Below are 19,037 nucleotides of genomic sequence, written 5' to 3' on the forward strand. Positions count from 1 at the left end.
TGGTCCAATCAAAAGCTGGTAATTGTCTCAAGAAAGCCACTTTTCCGCAGCCACCCAGGTCACTGCGATTTAGGCAGCAGTGGCGCGTAATTGCTTGGGTATGCTTATTTACTCACTGTTTCATATGGTTATCTGATGTTTGTGGGTCAGACAGGGTATCAGTATCAGTACGTCATCTTCATTGTTTCAATTAGTCTAGAGTGACTGTGTAAGAATGGGTACTGTACGGGTGGGACTCAGCTTTTACGCGCCATGGGTGTGGCGATGGGACGTCACGGGAAGGCCCGTTATCCGCTTGCTATGGGAACTGTATAAAACCGGTGCCCACGCTTACAATGGGAAAACAAGTTTACTGGAGTTGATGCTCGGTGTTCTGTAGCGTCTCCCACGGCTCTCCTTTCCTCTATTTGGAAAACCTCTCCTACTCAGAATCAATGCGAATCAGCAGCGATAAGCGCGCTGATGCTGTGCGGTCTATAGCTTTCTGTTCTCTGGAGAATAAGGACTAAACTCTGTGTTACACGTTTCTTCTTGCATAGCTCATCAGTGCAACGGGGAAGACAGACAACATGATTTGCTTTATATTCGTGGTTCTATGTGGATTGTCTGGCAGTGCGCTCGCAAAAGGTAAGTAGAGAGTTCACTGATTGATGAAACTATCAACTGCACGGATATGCAACAGCCCGCTCCCCATGGGGCGCACGCTCACCATCCCTATTCAGTCGCCTACGGACAAATCACACAAATTATTCCATATTCAAGTGTACTTATATTTATGATTTAATGTGTTACTGTTTTAAATAAATATCAATAGTTCATAATAATATCCAATTAAATATAAATATTTCTTCATCAACTTATTATGGACACATTGAGGCATGATGCGTAATTATTGTCTAAATGCTTGACGCAGGATGTGCTCCTAGGTTGCCAACTTGCCATCTTTTAGTAGTAGTCCTATTGTGCAAGACCATGGAAGATGGATTGCCACATAATCAGGAGGAACGTGCGTACTGTCACAGTAAAGAGATAGTATTGACGCCAGGGGAACATTCTTCAAACACTTGGCACTCGGCAGACGGTTTAGCCAGCATCCCGAGCTTTGAACATAACAGGCCAAGGCTTCTTGGCGCTATTCCGTCGACTGTCTCATTAATTGGCCCATCGAGATATCAGTGTGGTCATATAGCACGGGTGGTTAAAGAAGTGCGCTTCTTTTACAGCTAACTGTTGTTAGTAGATAAGCCTTGTCTTGTGGGATAGTTGTTTGGATAACGGAGACCTCTGTGGCCCTGCTCTGTGCGCTCTTTGACCCGGGTTGAATCGGCACACACAGGGCTACTTCCTGACGCTGATGAGTTTGTGAAATGGAAGTTGTAATATAAATGAGTGTGGGGTCATGACCAGCGCAAGGAAACTTTCTAGAGCGCAGGAACTGGCGCTAATCAGCGCTTATGGCTAAAACAGACGCACGGAGAGGAAACTGAGGTGAACTGGCTCGAACTGGCTCCTGTGTGCGTAACGTATGGACGCAGCGCATATGGTTATTGGTCAACAACTTTATACTATACGGAACAAAAATATAAACGCAACATGCAACAATTTAATTAATTGCAAAAATGTCAAAGATTTTACTGAGTTACAGTTCATATGAGGAAATCAGTCAATAGAAATACATTCATTAGGCCCTAATTTATGGATTTCACATGACTGGGAATACAGATCTGCATCTGTTGGTCACAGATACCTTAAAAAATGGGCCTCACAATGGGCCTTAGGATCTCGTTACGGTATTTTTGTGCATTGAACTTGCCACCGATCAAATGCTATTGTGTTTGTTGTCCGTAGCTTATGCCTGCCCATACCATAACCCCAGTGCCACCATGGGGCACTCTGTTCACAACGTTGACATCAGCAAACCGCTCGCCCATGTAACCGATGTGAAATGGCTAGTTAGTTAGCGGTGGTGCGCGCTAATAGCGTTTCAATCGGTGACGTCACTCTCTCTGAGACTTGAAGTAGGGTTTCCCCTTGCGTTGCAAGGGCCGTGGCTCTTGTGGCGCGATGGGTAACGTTGCTTCGGTGGGTGTCAGTTGTTGATGTGTGCAAGGGTCCCTGGTTTGAGCCCGGGTTGGGGCGAAGAGAGGGACGGAGCCTACACTGTTACATTGGTGCCGTGACCCGGATCATTGGTTGCTGCGGAAAAGGAGGAGGTCAAAGGGGGGGTGAGTGTAACCGATGTGAAATGGCTACTTAGTTAGCGATGGTGCGCGCTAATAGTGTTTCAATCGGTGACGTCACTCTCTCTGAGACTTGAAGTAGGGTTTCCCCTTGCGTTGCAAGGGCCGTGGCTCTTGTGGCGCGATGGGTAACATTGCTTCGGTGGGTGTCAGTTGTTGATGTGTGCAAGGGTCCCTGGTTCGAGCCCGGGTTGGGGCGAAGAGAGGGACGGAGCCTACACTGTTACACCCACATGACACCATACATGTGGTCAGTGTTTGTGAGGCCAGTTGGATGTCCAAATTCTTCCAAACTATGTTGAAGGCGGCATTTGGTAGATAAATGAACATTCAATTGTTTGACAACCGCTCTGGTGGACATTCCTGCTGTCAACATGCCAATTGTAGCTTCCTTAAAACTTGAGACATCTGTGGCATTGTGTTGTGTGACAAAACTATACATTTTAAAGTGGCCTTTTATTGCCCCCAGCACAAGGTGCACCTGTGTAATGATCATGCTATTTAATCAGATTCTTGGTATGCCAAACCTTTCAGGTGGATGGATTATCTTGGCAAAGGAGAAATGCTCACCAACATGAATGTAAACACATTTGTGCAAAACATTTTAGAGAAATAAGCTTTTTGTGCATATAGAACATTTCAGGGATATTTTATTTCAGCTCATGAAACATGGGACCAACACTTTACATGTTGCATTTATATGTTTGTTCAGTGTATGTGGACCAAGTTTTCTTGTCTTGCATAACCTGATATATTGTTACTATTGTCCTCTTCCTGTATATATACTGCTCAAAAAAATAAAGGGAACACTTAAACAACACAATGTAACTCCAAGTCAATCACACTTCTGTGACATCAAATTGTCCACTTAGGAAGCAACACTGATTGACAATAAATGTCACATGCTGTTGTGCAAATGGAATAGACAACAGGTGGAAATTATAGGCAATTAGCAAGACACCCCCAATAAAGGAGTGGTTCTGCAGGTGGTAACCACAGACCACTTCTCAGTTCCTATGCTTCCTGGCTGATGTTTTGGTCACTTTTGAACGCTGGCGGTGCTTTCACTCTAGTGGTAGCATGAGACGGAGTCTACAACCCACACAAGTGGCTCAGGTAGTGCAGCTCATCCAGGATGGCACATCAATGCGAGCTGTGGCAAGAAGGTTTGCTGTGTCTGTCAGCGTAGTGTCCAGAGCATGGAGGCACTACCAGGAGACAGGCCAGTACATCAGGAGACGTGGAGGAGGCCGTAGGAGGGCAACAACCGAGCAGCAGGACCGCTACCTCCGCCTTTGTGCAAGGAGGAGCAGGAGGAGCACTGCCAGAGCCCTGCAAAATGACCTCCAGCAGGCCACAAATGTGCATGTGTCTGCTCAAACTGTCAGAAACAGACTCCATGAGGGTGGTATGAGGGCCCGACGTCCACAGGTGGGGGTTGTGCTTACAGACCAACACCGTGCAGGACGTTTGGCATTTGCCAGAGAACACCAAGATTGGCAAATTCGCCACTGGCGCCCTGTGCTCTTCACAGATGAAAGCAGGTTCACACTGAGCACATGTGACAGACGTGACAGTCTGGAGACGCCGTGGAGAACGTTCTGCTGCCTGCAACATCCTCCAGCATGACCGGTTTGGCGGTGGGTCAGTCATGGTGTGGGGTGGCATTTCTTTGGGTGGCCGCACAGCCCTCCATGTGCTCGCCAGAGGTAGCCTGACTGCCATTAGGTACCGAGATGAGATCCTCAGACCCCTTGTGAGACCATATGCTGGTGCGGTTGGCCCTGGGTTCCTCCTAATGCAAGACAATGCTAGACCTCATGTGGCTGGAGTGTGTCAGCAGTTCCTGCAAGAGGAAGGCATTGATGCTATGGACTGGCCCGCCCGTTCCCCAGACCTGAATCCAATTGAGCACATCTGGGACATCATGTCTCGCTCCATCCACCAACGCCACGTTGCACCACAGACTGTCCAGGAGTTGGCGGATGCTTTAGTCCAGGTCTGGGAGGAGATCCCTCAGGAGACCATCCGCCACCTCATCAGGAGCATGCCCAGGCATTGTAGGGAGGTCATACAGGCACGTGGAGGCCACACACACTACTGAGCCTCATTTTGACTTGTTTTAAGGACATTACATCAAAGTTGGATCAGCCTGTAGTGTGGTTTTCCACTTTAATTTTGAGTGTGACTCCAAATCCAGACCTCCATGGGTTGATAAATTGGATTTCCATTGATTATTTTTGTGTGATTTTGTTGTCAGCACATTCAACTATGTAAAGAAAAAAGTATTTAATAAGATTATTTCATTCATTCAGATCTAGGATGTGTTATTTTAGTGTTCCCTTTATTTTTTTGAGCAGTGTATTTATTAGCATAATCAAGGAACAAAATAAGGTCCACAATAATTAAATCACATTTGTTTTATCTAATTTAAATACACATTTTAATGCACAATATTTGAATGGGAATGGGGTACCCATGTAGCATATAATGTTCTGAGAACTATATGTTTCTTAGGTGGGAATTTCACATAGAGAATGATTGAGGCCTCTGGTGGCCAAAAGGCCGTTTTCGCATGGGCTTCCACCAAGCATCCACCATTTAAAAGTAGTCAACTAGGTGGGGATTCCTAAGGGTTGTAGCCTCAATGGCACTGCCCATGCTGTCACATATGCTATAATGTCACAGATATAAAGATGAGTCCTCTATCTATCTCTATGGAATTCCAGTACTTTAGCGTAGCGTTTCCTACAGGTTTCTTCATGGTTCTATTTAAAGTAATGATCTGAAATTGTTCCAAGAATGTTAAGAAACAACGTTCTTCTGTGGGAATTTCAGTACTTCAGCATAATGTTTTCTACGGGTTTCCTCATGGTTCTCTTTAAAGTGAGGTTCTCAGAACATTAAGAAAACTTTGTATTAAAACCACAAGAAAAAATGTGTAACATTCAAAGAATGTTCTAACAATGTTATTTAAGAACATACATTCTGTTCTCAGCGGAGAAAATACTCTCTCTATTCTTTATCTTGTTAAGTGTGTTCAGGTGTGTTGGTTTGAATCTCACTGACTCCATGCCACAATAAAAAGTAAATGTGTTTGAGTAATTAATGCCTAAGCAAATTAGTTACCATGTGTCCTATCTGTGCTTGGAGTTCCAAACAGTTTGCTAAGCTAGCCATGTTATTAAAAGTCTTATTGCAACATGCTCTCAGAACTTTATTTAATTACATTCAAATAACCTATAATATCATTTCTCAGAGCGTTGATAAAAGTTCCCAGGAAAACTTTTAGGGAATCATAGAACTTTCAGTTTTTACGGTCAGGAAACAACTTTTATGGCTTCGTTCCCAGAACCAATGGGAAACCAATGACTTACGCTCCCACAACTTCCAAGGAACCAAATGTGCTAGTTGGGATTTACCATACGGTTTCTATTTATACATTTTGTGTGCCAGACTTTTTTTTCTTCTGTATTTAACTAGGCAAGTCTGTATTTAACTAGGCAAGTCAGTATTTAACTAGGCAAGTCAGTATTTAACTAGGCAAGTCAGTATTTAACTAGGCAAGTCAGTATTTAACTAGGCAAGTCAGTATTTAACTAGGCAAGTCAGTATTTAACTAGGCAAGTCAGTATTTAACTAGGCAAGTCAGTATTTAACTAGGCAAGTCAGTATTTAACTAGGCAAGTCAGTATTTAACTAGGCAAGTCAGTATTTAACTAGGCAAGTCAGTATTTAACTAGGCAAGTCAGTATTTAACTAGGCAAGTCAGTATTTAACTAGGCAAGTCAGTATTTAACTAGGCAAGTCAGTATTTAACTAGGCAAGTCAGTATTTAACTAGGCAAGTCAGTATTTAACTAGGCAAGTCAGTATTTAACTAGGCAAGTCAGTATTTAACTAGGCAAGTCAGTATTTAACTAGGCAAGTCAGTATTTAACTAGGCAAGTCATTTTTATTTACAATGACAGCCTACAGGGGAACAGTGGGTTAACCAACTTGTTCAGGGGCAGAATGACAGATTTTTACCTTGTCAGCTCAGGGATTCGATCCAGCAACTTTTTGGTTACTGGCCCAACACTCTAACCACTAGGTTACCTGCCACCCCAGATAAGGATCTGAAAAGAATGAATTGTACCATGTGAACACAAGATATCAAAGGTCAAGCCTTATTATTTCCCTCTAATGATATGCAAATGTCCCCACACTTTGTAAAATAACTTTTGTGGTTTACATAATTGGAATAACATGTACAACACATGAGAAAAACATGTCAATTTTTTTTATTGTAATCTACATTCAGCTCATGAACTTATTCCTGTCGTGCAGGCACGTTCTGGGGTTTCAGACGGTCATGTCCTTGAAGTGCATGAGATCCTACACTAGGGTTTGTTGGATGAAAGCTCCAGCTGTATTGAGTGAAATGGGATGGGACTTTCTGTCCAATTCACAACCTGTTGAAATGCCCCTTGGGCCTGTGCTGAGAGAGACTTGACTTCCTCCTTTAAACTATTTACCCCGACATATAGACTCTGCTTCAGGACTCTAGGTGTGTGTGTGTGTGTGTGTGTTTGTGTGTGTGTGTGTGTGTGTGTGTGTGTGTGTGTGTGTGTGTGTGTGTGTGTGTGTGTGTGTGTGTGCGTGCGTGCGTGCGTGCGTGCGTGCGTGCGTGCGTGCGTGCGTGCGTGCGTGTGTGCGTGTGTGCGTGTGTGCGTGCGTGCGTGCGTGTGTGTGTATGACTCAGAGTGGAAGCAGAGGAAACATTACCAGAGTGAGTAAAATTAGAGCATCCACTGGTAACCAAGACAATGAATAGTAGTAATGGGGTTGCATTCAAATTGTCCAGCTGAGGTGGAACTCAACTCATGCATCATCATAAGGTCAACCTCATTTGAGGGTTGCTAGTGACTGAGGGGTCAGATAATGGTCGTAGAGCAATGATGTGTTTGATCAGGAGGATAGTAGAGAGGATAGCAGAGAGGATAGCATACTGGCACACTTTTGGTAAATTGGAAATGCTTGACATGACGTGGAGGACCCAAAGAAAGGCTTTACTCAAAGCAGGAGTGTGAAATGACTGTTAGAAGCCCTGAGGACCTGGGAAGTCACACCCAGTCTGCAGTACTATGAAGAGTTATAAACCACATATCAGTCATCAATACCCTGCTGTTGGCTCAAGCCACAACTCATTGGTCATTTGTAACACATAAATCATCTCCTTTAAATAATGGCTGCAACAGTAAAAACACACTTGATTTCCTGGAAATAGGTTTTTAGATCACTCAATACATTGCTACGCATAATTTCATTTTTTCCTGTTATAGCTATATCAATTTAATAAAGTGCACAGTATAGTGAATTAGGTTTGTGTATGTTCCAATAGGACCCAACAGTGTGAATTAGGTTTGTGTATGTTCCAATAGGATCCAACAGTGTGAATTAGGTTTGTGTATGTTCCAACAGTGTGAATTAGGTTTGTGTATGTTCCAATAGGACCCAACAGTGTGAATTAGGTTTGTGTGTGTTCCAATAGGACCCAACAGTGTGAATTAGGTTTGTGTATGTTCCAATAGGATCCAACAGTGTGAATTAGGTTTGTGTATGTTCCAACAGTGTGAATTAGGTTTGTGTATGTTCCAATAGGACCCAACAGTGTGAATTAGGTTTGTGTATGTTCCAATAGGACCCAACAGTGTGAATTAGGTTTGTGTATGTTCCAATAGGACCCAACAGTGTGAATTAGGTTTGTGTATGTTCCAATAGGACCCAACAGTGTGAATTAGGTTTGTGTATGTTCCAATAGGATCCAACAGTGTGAATTAGGTTTGTGTATGTTCCAACAGTGTGAATTAGGTTTATGTATGTTCCAATAGGACCCAACAGTGTGAATTAGGTTTGTGTATGTTCCAATAGGACCCAACAGTGTGAATTAGGTTTGTGTATGTTCCAATAGGATCCAACAGTGTGAATTAGGTTTGTGTATGTTCCAATAGGACCCAACAGTGTGAATTAGGTTTGTGTATGTTCCAACAGTGTGAATTAGGTTTATGTATGTTCCAATAGGATCCAACAGTGTGAATTAGGTTTGTGTATGTTCCAATAGGACCCAACGGTGTGAATTAGGTTTGTGTATGTTCCAACAGTGTGAATTAGGTTTGTGTATGTTCCAATAGGATCCAACAGTGTGAATTAGGTTTGTGTATGTTCCAATAGGACTCAACAGTGTGAATTAGGTTTGTGTATGTTCCAACAGTGTGAATTAGGTTTGTGTACGTTCCAACAGTGTGAATTAGGTTTGTGTATGTTCCAATAGGATCCAACAGTGTGAATTAGGTTTGTGTATGTTCCAATAGGATCCAACAGTGTGAATTAGGTTTGTGTATGTTCCAATAGGACCCAACAGTGTGAATTAGGTTTGTGTATGTTCCAATAGGACCCAACAGTGTGAATTAGGTTTGTGTATGTTCCAATAGGACCCAACAGTGTGAATTAGGTTTGTGTATGTTCCAATAGGATCCAACAGTGTGAATTAGGTTTGTGTATGTTCCAACAGTGTGAATTAGGTTTGTGTATGTTCCAATAGGACCCAACAGTGTGAATTAGGTTTGTGTATGTTCCAATAGGACCCAACAGTGTGAATTAGGTTTGTGTATGTTCCAATAGGACCCAACAGTGTGAATTAGGTTTGTGTATGTTCCAATAGGACCCAACAGTGTGAATTAGGTTTGTGTATGTTCCAATAGGATCCAACAGTGTGAATTAGGTTTGTGTATGTTCCAACAGTGTGAATTAGGTTTATGTATGTTCCAATAGGACCCAACAGTGTGAATTAGGTTTGTGTATGTTCCAATAGGACCCAACAGTGTGAATTAGGTTTGTGTATGTTCCAATAGGATCCAACAGTGTGAATTAGGTTTGTGTATGTTCCAATAGGACCCAACAGTGTGAATTAGGTTTGTGTATGTTCCAACAGTGTGAATTAGGTTTATGTATGTTCCAATAGGATCCAACAGTGTGAATTAGGTTTGTGTATGTTCCAATAGGACCCAACAGTGTGAATTAGGTTTGTGTATGTTCCAATAGGACTCAACAGTGTGAATTAGGTTTGTGTATGTTCCAACAGTGTGAATTAGGTTTGTGTACGTTCCAACAGTGTGAATTAGGTTTGTGTATGTTCCAATAGGATCCAACAGTGTGAATTAGGTTTGTGTATGTTCCAATAGGATCCAACAGTGTGAATTAGGTTTGTGTATGTTCCAATAGGACCCAACAGTGTGAATTAGGTTTGTGTATGTTCCAATAGGACCCAACAGTGTGAATTAGGTTTGTGTATGTTCCAATAGGACCCAACAGTGTGAATTAGGTTTGTGTATGTTCCAATAGGATCCAACAGTGTGAATTAGGTTTGTGTATGTTCCAACAGTGTGAATTAGGTTTGTGTATGTTCCAATAGGACCCAACAGTGTGAATTAGGTTTGTGTATGTTCCAATAGGACCCAACAGTGTGAATTAGGTTTGTGTATGTTCCAATAGGACCCAACAGTGTGAATTAGGTTTGTGTATGTTCCAATAGGACCCAACAGTGTGAATTAGGTGTGTGTATGTTCCAATAGGATCCAACAGTGTGAATTAGGTTTGTGTATGTTCCAACAGTGTGAATTAGGTTTATGTATGTTCCAATAGGACCCAACAGTGTGAATTAGGTTTGTGTATGTTCCAATAGGACCCAACAGTGTGAATTAGGTTTGTGTATGTTCCAATAGGATCCAACAGTGTGAATTAGGTTTGTGTATGTTCCAATAGGACCCAACAGTGTGAATTAGGTTTGTGTATGTTCCAACATTGTGAATTAGGTTTGTGTATGTTCCAATAGGATCCAACAGTGTGAATTAGGTTTGTGTATGTTCCAATAGGACCCAACAGTGTGAATTAGGTTTGTGTATGTTCCAACAGTGTGAATTAGGTTTGTGTATGTTCCAATAGGATCCAACAGTGTGAATTAGGTTTGTGTATGTTCCAATAGGACTCAACAGTGTGAATTAGGTTTGTGTATGTTCCAACAGTGTGAATTAGGTTTGTGTACGTTCCAACAGTGTGAATTAGGTTTGTGTATGTTCCAATAGGATCCAACAGTGTGAATTAGGTTTGTGTATGTTCCAATAGGATCCAACAGTGTGAATTAGGTTTGTGTATGTTCCAATAGGACCCAACAGTGTGAATTAGGTTTGTGTATGTTCCAATAGGACCCAACAGTGTGAATTAGGTTTGTGTATGTTCCAATAGGATCCAACAGTGTGAATTGGGTTTGTGTATGTTCCAACAGTGTGAATTAGGTTTGTGTATGTTCCAATAGGACCCAACAGTGTGAATTAGGTTTGTGTATGTTCCAATAGGACCCAACAGTGTGAATTAGGCTTGTGAATGTTCCAATAGGACCCAACAGTGTGAATTAGGTTTGTGTATGTTCCAATAGGATCCAACAGTGTGAATTAGGTTTGTGTATGTTCCAATAGGACCCAACAGTGTGAATTAGGTTTGTGTATGTTCCAATAGGATCCAACAGTGTGAATTAGGTTTGTGTATGTTCCAATAGGATCCAACAGTGTGAATTAGGTTTGTGTATGTTCCAATAGGACCCAACAGTGTGAATTAGGTTTGTGTATGTTCCAATAGGACCCAACAGTGTGAATTAGGTTTGTGTATGTTCCAATAGGATCCAACAGTGTGAATTGGGTTTGTGTATGTTCCAACAGTGTGAATTAGGTTTGTGTATGTTCCAATAGGACCCAACAGTGTGAATTAGGTTTGTGTATGTTCCAATAGGACCCAACAGTGTGAATTAGGCTTGTGAATGTTCCAATAGGACCCAACAGTGTGAATTAGGTTTGTGTATGTTCCAATAGGATCCAACAGTGTGAATTAGGTTTGTGTATGTTCCAATAGGACCCAACAGTGTGAATTAGGTTTGTGTATGTTCCAATAGGATCCAACAGTGTGAATTAGGTTTGTGTATGTTCCAACAGTGTGAATTAGGTTTGCGTATGTTCCAATAGGACCCAACAGTGTGAATTAGGTTTGTGTATGTTCCAATAGGACCCAACAGTGTGAATTAGGTTTGTGTATGTTCCAATAGGACCCAACAGTGTGAATTAGGTTTGTGTATGTTCCAATAGGACCCAACAGTGTGAATTAGGTTTGTGTATGTTCCAATAGGATCCAACAGTGTGAATTAGGTTTGTGTTTTTTCCAACAGTGTGAATTAGGTTTATGTAGGTTCCAATAGGACCCAACAGTGTGAATTAGGTTTGTGTATGTTCCAATAGGACCCAACAGTGTGAATTAGGTTTGTGTATGTTCCAATAGGATCCAACAGTGTGAATTAGGTTTGTGTATGTTCCAATAGGACCCAACAGTGTGAATTAGGTTTGTGTATGTTCCAACAGTGTGAATTAGGTTTATGTATGTTCCAATAGGATCCAACAGTGTGAATTAGGTTTGTGTATGTTCCAATAGGACCCAACAGTGTGAATTAGGTTTGTGTATGTTCCAACAGTGTGAATTAGGTTTGTGTATGTTCCAATAGGATCCAACAGTGTGAATTAGGTTTGTGTATGTTCCAATAGGACTCAACAGTGTGAATTAGGTTTGTGTATGTTCCAACAGTGTGAATTAGGTTTGTGTACGTTCCAACAGTGTGAATTAGGTTTGTGTATGTTCCAATAGGATCCAACAGTGTGAATGAGGTTTGTGTATGTTCCAATAGGATCCAACAGTGTGAATTAGGTTTGTGTATGTTCCAATAGGACCCAACAGTGTGAATTAGGTTTGTGTATGTTCCAATAGGACCCAACAGTGTGAATTAGGTTTGTGTATGTTCCAATAGGATCCAACAGTGTGAATTGGGTTTGTGTATGTTCCAACAGTGTGAATTAGGTTTGTGTATGTTCCAATAGGACCCAACAGTGTGAATTAGGTTTGTGTATGTTCCAATAGGACCCAACAGTGTGAATTAGGCTTGTGTATGTTCCAATAGGATCCAACAGTGTGAATTAGGTTTGTGTATGTTCCAATAGGATCCAACAGTGTGAATTAGGTTTGTGTATGTTCCAATAGGACCCAACAGTGTGAATTAGGTTTGTGTATGTTCCAATAGGACCCAACAGTGTGAATTAGGTTTGTGTATGTTCCAACAGTGTGAATTAGGTTTATGTATGTTCCAATAGGATCCAACAGTGTGAATTAGGTTTGTGTATGTTCCAATAGGACCCAACAGTGTGAATTAGGTTTGTGTATGTTCCAACAGTGTGAATTAGGTTTGTGTATGTTCCAATAGGATCCAACAGTGTGAATTAGGTTTGTGTATGTTCCAATAGGACCCAACAGTGTGAATTAGGTTTGTGTATGTTCCAACAGTGTGAATTAGGTTTGTGTATGTTCCAATAGGACCCAACAGTGTGAATTAGGTTCCATTTATAAGTTGGCTGGTTTAAGGACGTGTCTGTGTGAATGTTTCCCTTTGGACTGAGAGGAAGGAAGGGTGGATGGACAGAGCCATTTATCTCTCATTAATAAACCTCACTTACCATGGAGTAGAGCGTTGCTTTTATTTCATAAACAAAAGTGACACTGCTTACGCATTTCCACTTTGGTCCTCAAGTGGTTTAGTGGCATGGGAACGAGGAGGTGACGAGGGTCAGTGGTGTTTCTGCCTGGGAGTGTCTGTGATGACGCTGTCAGTTGATCTGTCAACACCCCTAGTGTTGTGGTCAGTTGTTGTATTGTTCTCTGGTATTTATTGGTTCATGTTGTTGTGGCCAGCATAGCTCTGGACCAGACTGTTAAGACATCTCTGTTCTCATCTCTGTTCTCTCTCTGTTCTCTCTCCCAGGTAAAGCCAATAAGACATCATCTCTGTTCTCTCTCCCAGGTAAAGCCAATAAGACATCTCTGTTCTCTCTCCCAGGTAAAGCCAATAAGACATCATCTCTGTTCTCTCTCCCAGGTAAAGCCAATAAGACATCTCTGTTCTCTCTCCCAGGTAAAGCCAATAAGACATCATCTCTGTTCTCTCTTCCAGGTAAAGCCAATAAGACATCATCTCTGTTCTCTCTCCCAGGTAAAGCCAATAAGACATCATCTCTGTTCTCTCTCCCAGGTAAAGCCAATAAGACATATCTGTTCTCTCTCCCAGGTAAAGCCAATAAGACATCACCTCTGTTCTCTCTCCCAGGTAAAGCCAATAAGACATCACCTCTGTTCTCTCTCCCAGGTAAAGCCAATAAGACATCATCTCTGTTCTCTCTCCCAGGTAAAGCCAATAAGACATCTCTGTTCTCTCTCCCAGGTAAAGCCAATAAGACATCATCTCTGTTCTCTCTCCCAGGTAAAGCCAATAAGACATCTCTGTTCTCTCTCCCAGGTAAAGCCAATAACACATCATCTCTGTTCTCTCTCCCAGGTAAAGCCAATAAGACATCATCTCTGTTCTCTCTCCCAGGTAAAGCCAATAAGACATCATCTCTGTTCTCTCTCCCAGGTAAAGCCAATAAGACATCTCTGTTCTCTCTCCCAGGTAAAGCCAATAAGACATCATCTCTGTTCTCTCTCCCAGGTAAAGCCAATAAGACATCATCTCTATTCTCTCTCCCAGGTAAAGCCAATAAGACATCACCTCTGTTCTCTCTCCCAGGTAAAGCCAATAAGACATCATCTCTGTTCTCTCTCCCAGGTAAAGCCAATAAGACATCACCTCTGTTCTCTCTCCCAGGTAAAGCCAATAAGACATCATCTCTGTTCTCTCTCCCAGGTAAAGCCAATAAGACATCATCTCTGTTCTCTCTCCCAGGTAAAGCCAATAAGACATCACCTCTGTTCTCTCTCCCAGGTAAAGCCAATAAGACATCTCTGTTCTCTCTCCCAGGTAAAGCCAATAAGACATCATCTCTGTTCTCTCTTCCAGGTAAAGCCAATAAGACATCATCTCTGTTCTCTCTCCCAGGTAAAGCCAATAAGACATCATCTCTGTTCTCTCTCCCAGGTAAAGCCAATAAGACATATCTGTTCTCTCTCCCAGGTAAAGCCAATAAGACATCACCTCTGTTCTCTCTCCCAGGTAAAGCCAATAAGACATCATCTCTGTTCTCTCTCCCAGGTAAAGCCAATAAGACATCTCTGTTCTCTCTCCCAGGTAAAGCCAATAAGACATCATCTCTGTTCTCTCTCCCAGGTAAAGCCAATAAGACATCTCTGTTCTCTCTCCCAGGTAAAGCCAATAACACATCATCTCTGTTCTCTCTCCCAGGTAAAGCCAATAAGACATCATCTCTGTTCTCTCTCCCAGGTAAAGCCAATAAGACATCATCTCTGTTCTCTCTCCCAGGTAAAGCCAATAAGACATCTCTGTTCTCTCTCCCAGGTAAAGCCAATAAGACATCATCTCTGTTCTCTCTCCCAGGTAAAGCCAATAAGACATCATCTCTATTCTCTCTCCCAGGTAAAGCCAATAAGACATCACCTCTGTTCTCTCTCCCAGGTAAAGCCAATAAGACATCATCTCTGTTCTCTCTCCCAGGTAAAGCCAATAAGACATCACCTCTGTTCTCTCTCCCAGGTAAAGCCAATAAGACATCATCTCTGTTCTCTCTCCCAGGTAAAGCCAATAAGACATCACCTCTGTTCTCTCTCCCAGGTAAAGCCAATAAGACATCATCTCTGTTCTCTCTCCCAGGTAAAGTGGTGAGAGAGCCTAAGGGGAAGTTCAGTGTTCCTGTTCTGGATGTGAAGAGTCGACAGTTGGTCCTGGAGGCCAACCAGACGCTGACGATCCACTGCAGGTGAGTCTCTCTGGAGTCAAAGGTTAGAGGTCAGAGGTGATAGGTGAAGGGGGTGGGTGGGCGGGCAGGCGGTCAGCGCAGATCAGTGAGCGCTGGTTGGGGGTCAGGGTGGGGGGGTTGTAGGTTAGTGAAAGGGGTCAAGTGGGAAATGTCAAGATAAAGGAAAGATTGTCTGCCTAGACTTATTCACTGATCAGATTAGCTTTTATATACACCTTTAAATACAGTTTTTATATACACCTTTTAAATACACCTTTTATATACACCTTTTATATACACCTTTTATATACACCTTTTATATACACCTTTTAAATACACCTTTTATATACACCTTTTAAATACACCTTTTATATACACCTTTTATATACACCTTTTATATACACCTTTTAAATACACCTTTTGTATACACCTTTTATATACACCTTTAAATACAGCTTTTATATACACCTTTTATATACACCTTTTATACACCTTTTATATACACCTTTTAAATACACCTTTTATATACACCTTTTAAATACACCTTTTATATACACCTTTTAAATACACCTTTTAAATACACCTTTTTATGGTCAGCTTTCAGAAGTTGTGATGCAATGAGAGAGATGGAATGTTTTACAGCAATCTACCTTTGACCAATCAGGGGTCGGTGGGAGCTGTCGTGGGTGTTCCCTGGAGGTGTGGCCAGAGATAAGGAGATTGTGCAATTGGAGGATTCTCGCTGTGGGAGGCAGAGCCAGCATTACTGCAGCCAACTGATTATTAGCTCAGCCCAGGCCCAGCACACAGGATCGTTCCGGTGTCGGTACAGCCATCGGACCCGCAAGCAGAGTGCTGTCTACATCTATGTCACAGGTAACATTTAACAACTACCATCTCACTCTGGGATTTACTCATTACAGTGCCCTGTACTCCCAAGTCCCTGTCAGAGCCACTCTGTCACAAATGCTAGAGCTCAGGAAATGGAAATAAGGTTTAGGAAATGAATCATCTGTCCACCTCTTTCTCACTGATGGACTCTCTCTGTTAAACTCTCTCTGTCTCGCTCTCTCTCCCTCTTGCTCGCTCTCTTTCTCAATGACACTTTCTCTCTCACCCTCTCTCTTTATCTCTCCCCCTCTCTCCCTCCTCCCCCCTCTCTCTCCCCCCCACTCTCTCTCTCTCTTCCCAATTGATGGAGTGGTCTCTCTCTCTCTCTCTCTCTCTCTCTCTCTCTCTCTCTCTCTCTCTCTCTCTCTCTCTCTCTCTCTCTCTCTCTCTCTCTCTATATATATATATATATATATCCCCCCTCTCTGATGGAATGGTCAGTCAATCTCTTGCTCACTCTGTCTCATTGTTTATATGCTTAGATTAAACAAAATATAGTGGCAGTGGGTGCTAAATACACACCAATACCAGAGAGAAATGTATATCTCAACACGGTTTGTACCAACAACACATCCTAATGACTCTGGCTCAGTTTCTCCCCCTTAGCATGTCTCTTTTCTCAGCCTCCCTCCCTCCCTCCCTCTACCAGGTCTATATATAAAAGCTTTTTACTTTCATTTACGTGCTACCTTAGTCCTCGGGGCCAGGAATAGCCCAGCTGCTGAAAGGCTCAGGTTTGGGCAGAGTTTCCCAGGGCACCAGGCTTATCTGCTCCCCTCAGCCCTGCTCACAGCATCCTGTGCTTGGGGACGGGAGGAGGCCGCGGGGGGTGGAGGTGGGAGGGGAGCTGGAGGTCTATAGACAGGGGAGGGTGGGGGTGGGTGTCTCTGGTTCTGTTCAAACGTGGCGTGAGTGGAAGGTGGGAGGGTAAGGGGGGTGAAATAGGATGAAGGCCAGGCAGGATTCAGGATTCAGGGGCATCCAAGGGCAGAGGAGGCACCGTGACAGCCCTGTCTGCCTCACTCTGCCTTTCCCTGTCCTGGGTAGAGGCTGGCTGGGCATGGAGCTGGGCCAGGGGCCAGAGGAGATAACGGCGCCAGAGGAGCCAGGGTCACAGGGTGGGGCTACTGTTTGGCCAATAGGACCCCTGGGGCCCATCAATCGCTCTGGCTGCCAAGTCCATTAGGCGTCTGACTCCATCACCCGCTCTGCTCTCACTCTCCTGCCCCTCTCTGCTCTCACTCTCCTGCCCCTCTCTGCTCTCACCCTCCTGCCCCTCCTGCCCCTCTCTGCTCTCACTCTCCTGCCCCTCTCTGCTCTCACTCTCCTGCCCCGCTCTGCTCTCACTCTCCTGCCCCTCTCTGCTCTCACCGTCCTGCCCCTCTCTGCTCTCACCCTCCTGCCCCTATTTGCTCTCACCCTCCTGCCCCTCCTGCCCCTCTCTGCTCTCACCCTCCTGCCCCTCCTGCCCCTCTCTGCTCTCACCCTCCTGCTCCTCTCTGCTCTCACCCTCCTGCCCCTCTCTGCTCTCACCCTCCTGCCCCTCCTGCCCCTCTCTGCTCTCACCATCCTGCTCCTCCTGCCCCTCTCTGCTTTCACCCTCCTGCCCCTCTCTGCTCTCACCGTCCTGCTCCTCCTGCCCCTCTCTGCTTTCACCCTCCTGTCCCTCTCTGCTCTCACCCTCCTGCCCCTCTCTGCTCTCACCCTCCTGCCCCTCCTGCCCCTCTCTGCTCTCACCCTCCTGCTCCTCTCTGCTCTCACCCTCCTGCCCCTCTCTGCTCTCACCCTCCTGCCCCTCCTGCCCCTCTCTGCTCTCACCCTCCTGCCCCTCCTCTCCCTCTCTGCTCTCACCCTCCTGCCCCTCTCTGCTCTCATCGTCCTGCTCCTCCTGCCCCTTTCTGCTCTCACCCTCCTGCCCCTCTCTGCTCTCACCCTCCTGCCCCTCTCTGCTCTCACCCTCCTGCCCCTCCTGCCCCTCTCTGCTCTCACCCTCCTGTCCCTCCTGCCCCTCCTGCCCCTCTCTGCTCTCACCCTCCTGCCCCTCCTGCACCTCTCTGCTCTCACCCTCCTGCACCTCTCTGCTCTCACCCTCCTGCTCCTCCTGCCCCTCTCTGCTCTCACCCTCCTGCCCCTCTCTGCTCTCACCCTCCTGCTCCTCCTGCCCCTCTCTGCTCTCACCCTCCTGCCCCTCTCTGCTCTCACCCTCCTGCCCCTCTCTGCTCTCACCCCCTGCCCCTCTCTGCTCTCACGCTCCTGCCCCTCCTGCCCCTCTCTGCTCTCACCCTCCTGCCCCTCTCTGCCCCTCTCTGCTCTCACCCTCCTGCCCCTCTCTGCTCTCACCCTCCTGCCCCTCTCTGCTCTCACCCTCCTGCCCCCTCGCTAGCTCCTTCATATGTAATCAAAGCAGCAGGAGGAAGCCCTGCGGTCCAGGCCACTAGTCCTTGGGGTACTTTTGTTAAAATGTTCAGAGATTATACTTTCCTTGAATAACACAGTACAGTAGCTGACAAACAATGAGGTGAGCTCCACCCGCCCACGCCTTTCAATGGCACAGGAATATTAGAGGGTGGGTGTGGAGGGGGTAATGTACCTGGAAGGATCACAGGCTGTTTGATTACCTCGAAACAATCTGTGTGTTTATTATTGACTCCAGGAGACTATTTGCTGAATAGGTATTAAGTAAGTATGTGTGTGTGTGTGTGTGTGTGTGTGTGTGTGTGTGTGTGTGTGTGTGTGTGTGTGTGTGTGTACCTATCCCTAACCTCAGTGTTGTGGTTTCAGACAGACAGCGGCCATTTGTGGAGGAGCAGAATAAAAGTCCAGATTTGGTGTATATCAAGGAGAGCCAGCCACTGGTCTTCCCCTGTAGGGTCACCAACCCTGACGCCACCGTGTCATTGGTCAAGGTGAGTTCCCTTCACTATTTCCACTACTAGCACTCCTGACTACATCTTAGAACAAAACACTTCTCTCTGTTTCTCCATCAGCACTCCCATCTGTACACAGTCATGTTGTTTCTGCTAGTACAGATCATTCAACACATTGTTCTTATCTTGGCAACCGTTCTGCCTTGGAGTGTGTGTCCGTTTGTTTGT

General features: G+C 44.4%; 1 protein-coding gene across 1 annotated transcript in view; it reads left to right on the forward strand.

Moving 5' to 3' along the window:
- Positions 1 to 335: 335 nt before the first annotated feature.
- Positions 336 to 19,037, forward strand: part of flt1 (fms related receptor tyrosine kinase 1) — a 32,880-nt gene continuing 14,178 nt past the window's right edge. The window contains exons 1-4 of the mRNA XM_029695104.1: positions 336 to 627; positions 14,928 to 15,072; positions 15,716 to 15,927; positions 18,724 to 18,848. Of these exons, the coding sequence (XP_029550964.1) occupies positions 570 to 627; positions 14,928 to 15,072; positions 15,716 to 15,927; positions 18,724 to 18,848 (540 nt within the window). The 5' untranslated portion in view covers positions 336 to 569. The remainder of the gene's footprint in view (positions 628 to 14,927; positions 15,073 to 15,715; positions 15,928 to 18,723; positions 18,849 to 19,037) is intronic.

This window comes from Salmo trutta, chromosome 2 (genome assembly GCF_901001165.1).
Source record: "Salmo trutta chromosome 2, fSalTru1.1, whole genome shotgun sequence".
Lineage (NCBI taxonomy): Eukaryota > Metazoa > Chordata > Actinopteri > Salmoniformes > Salmonidae > Salmo > Salmo trutta.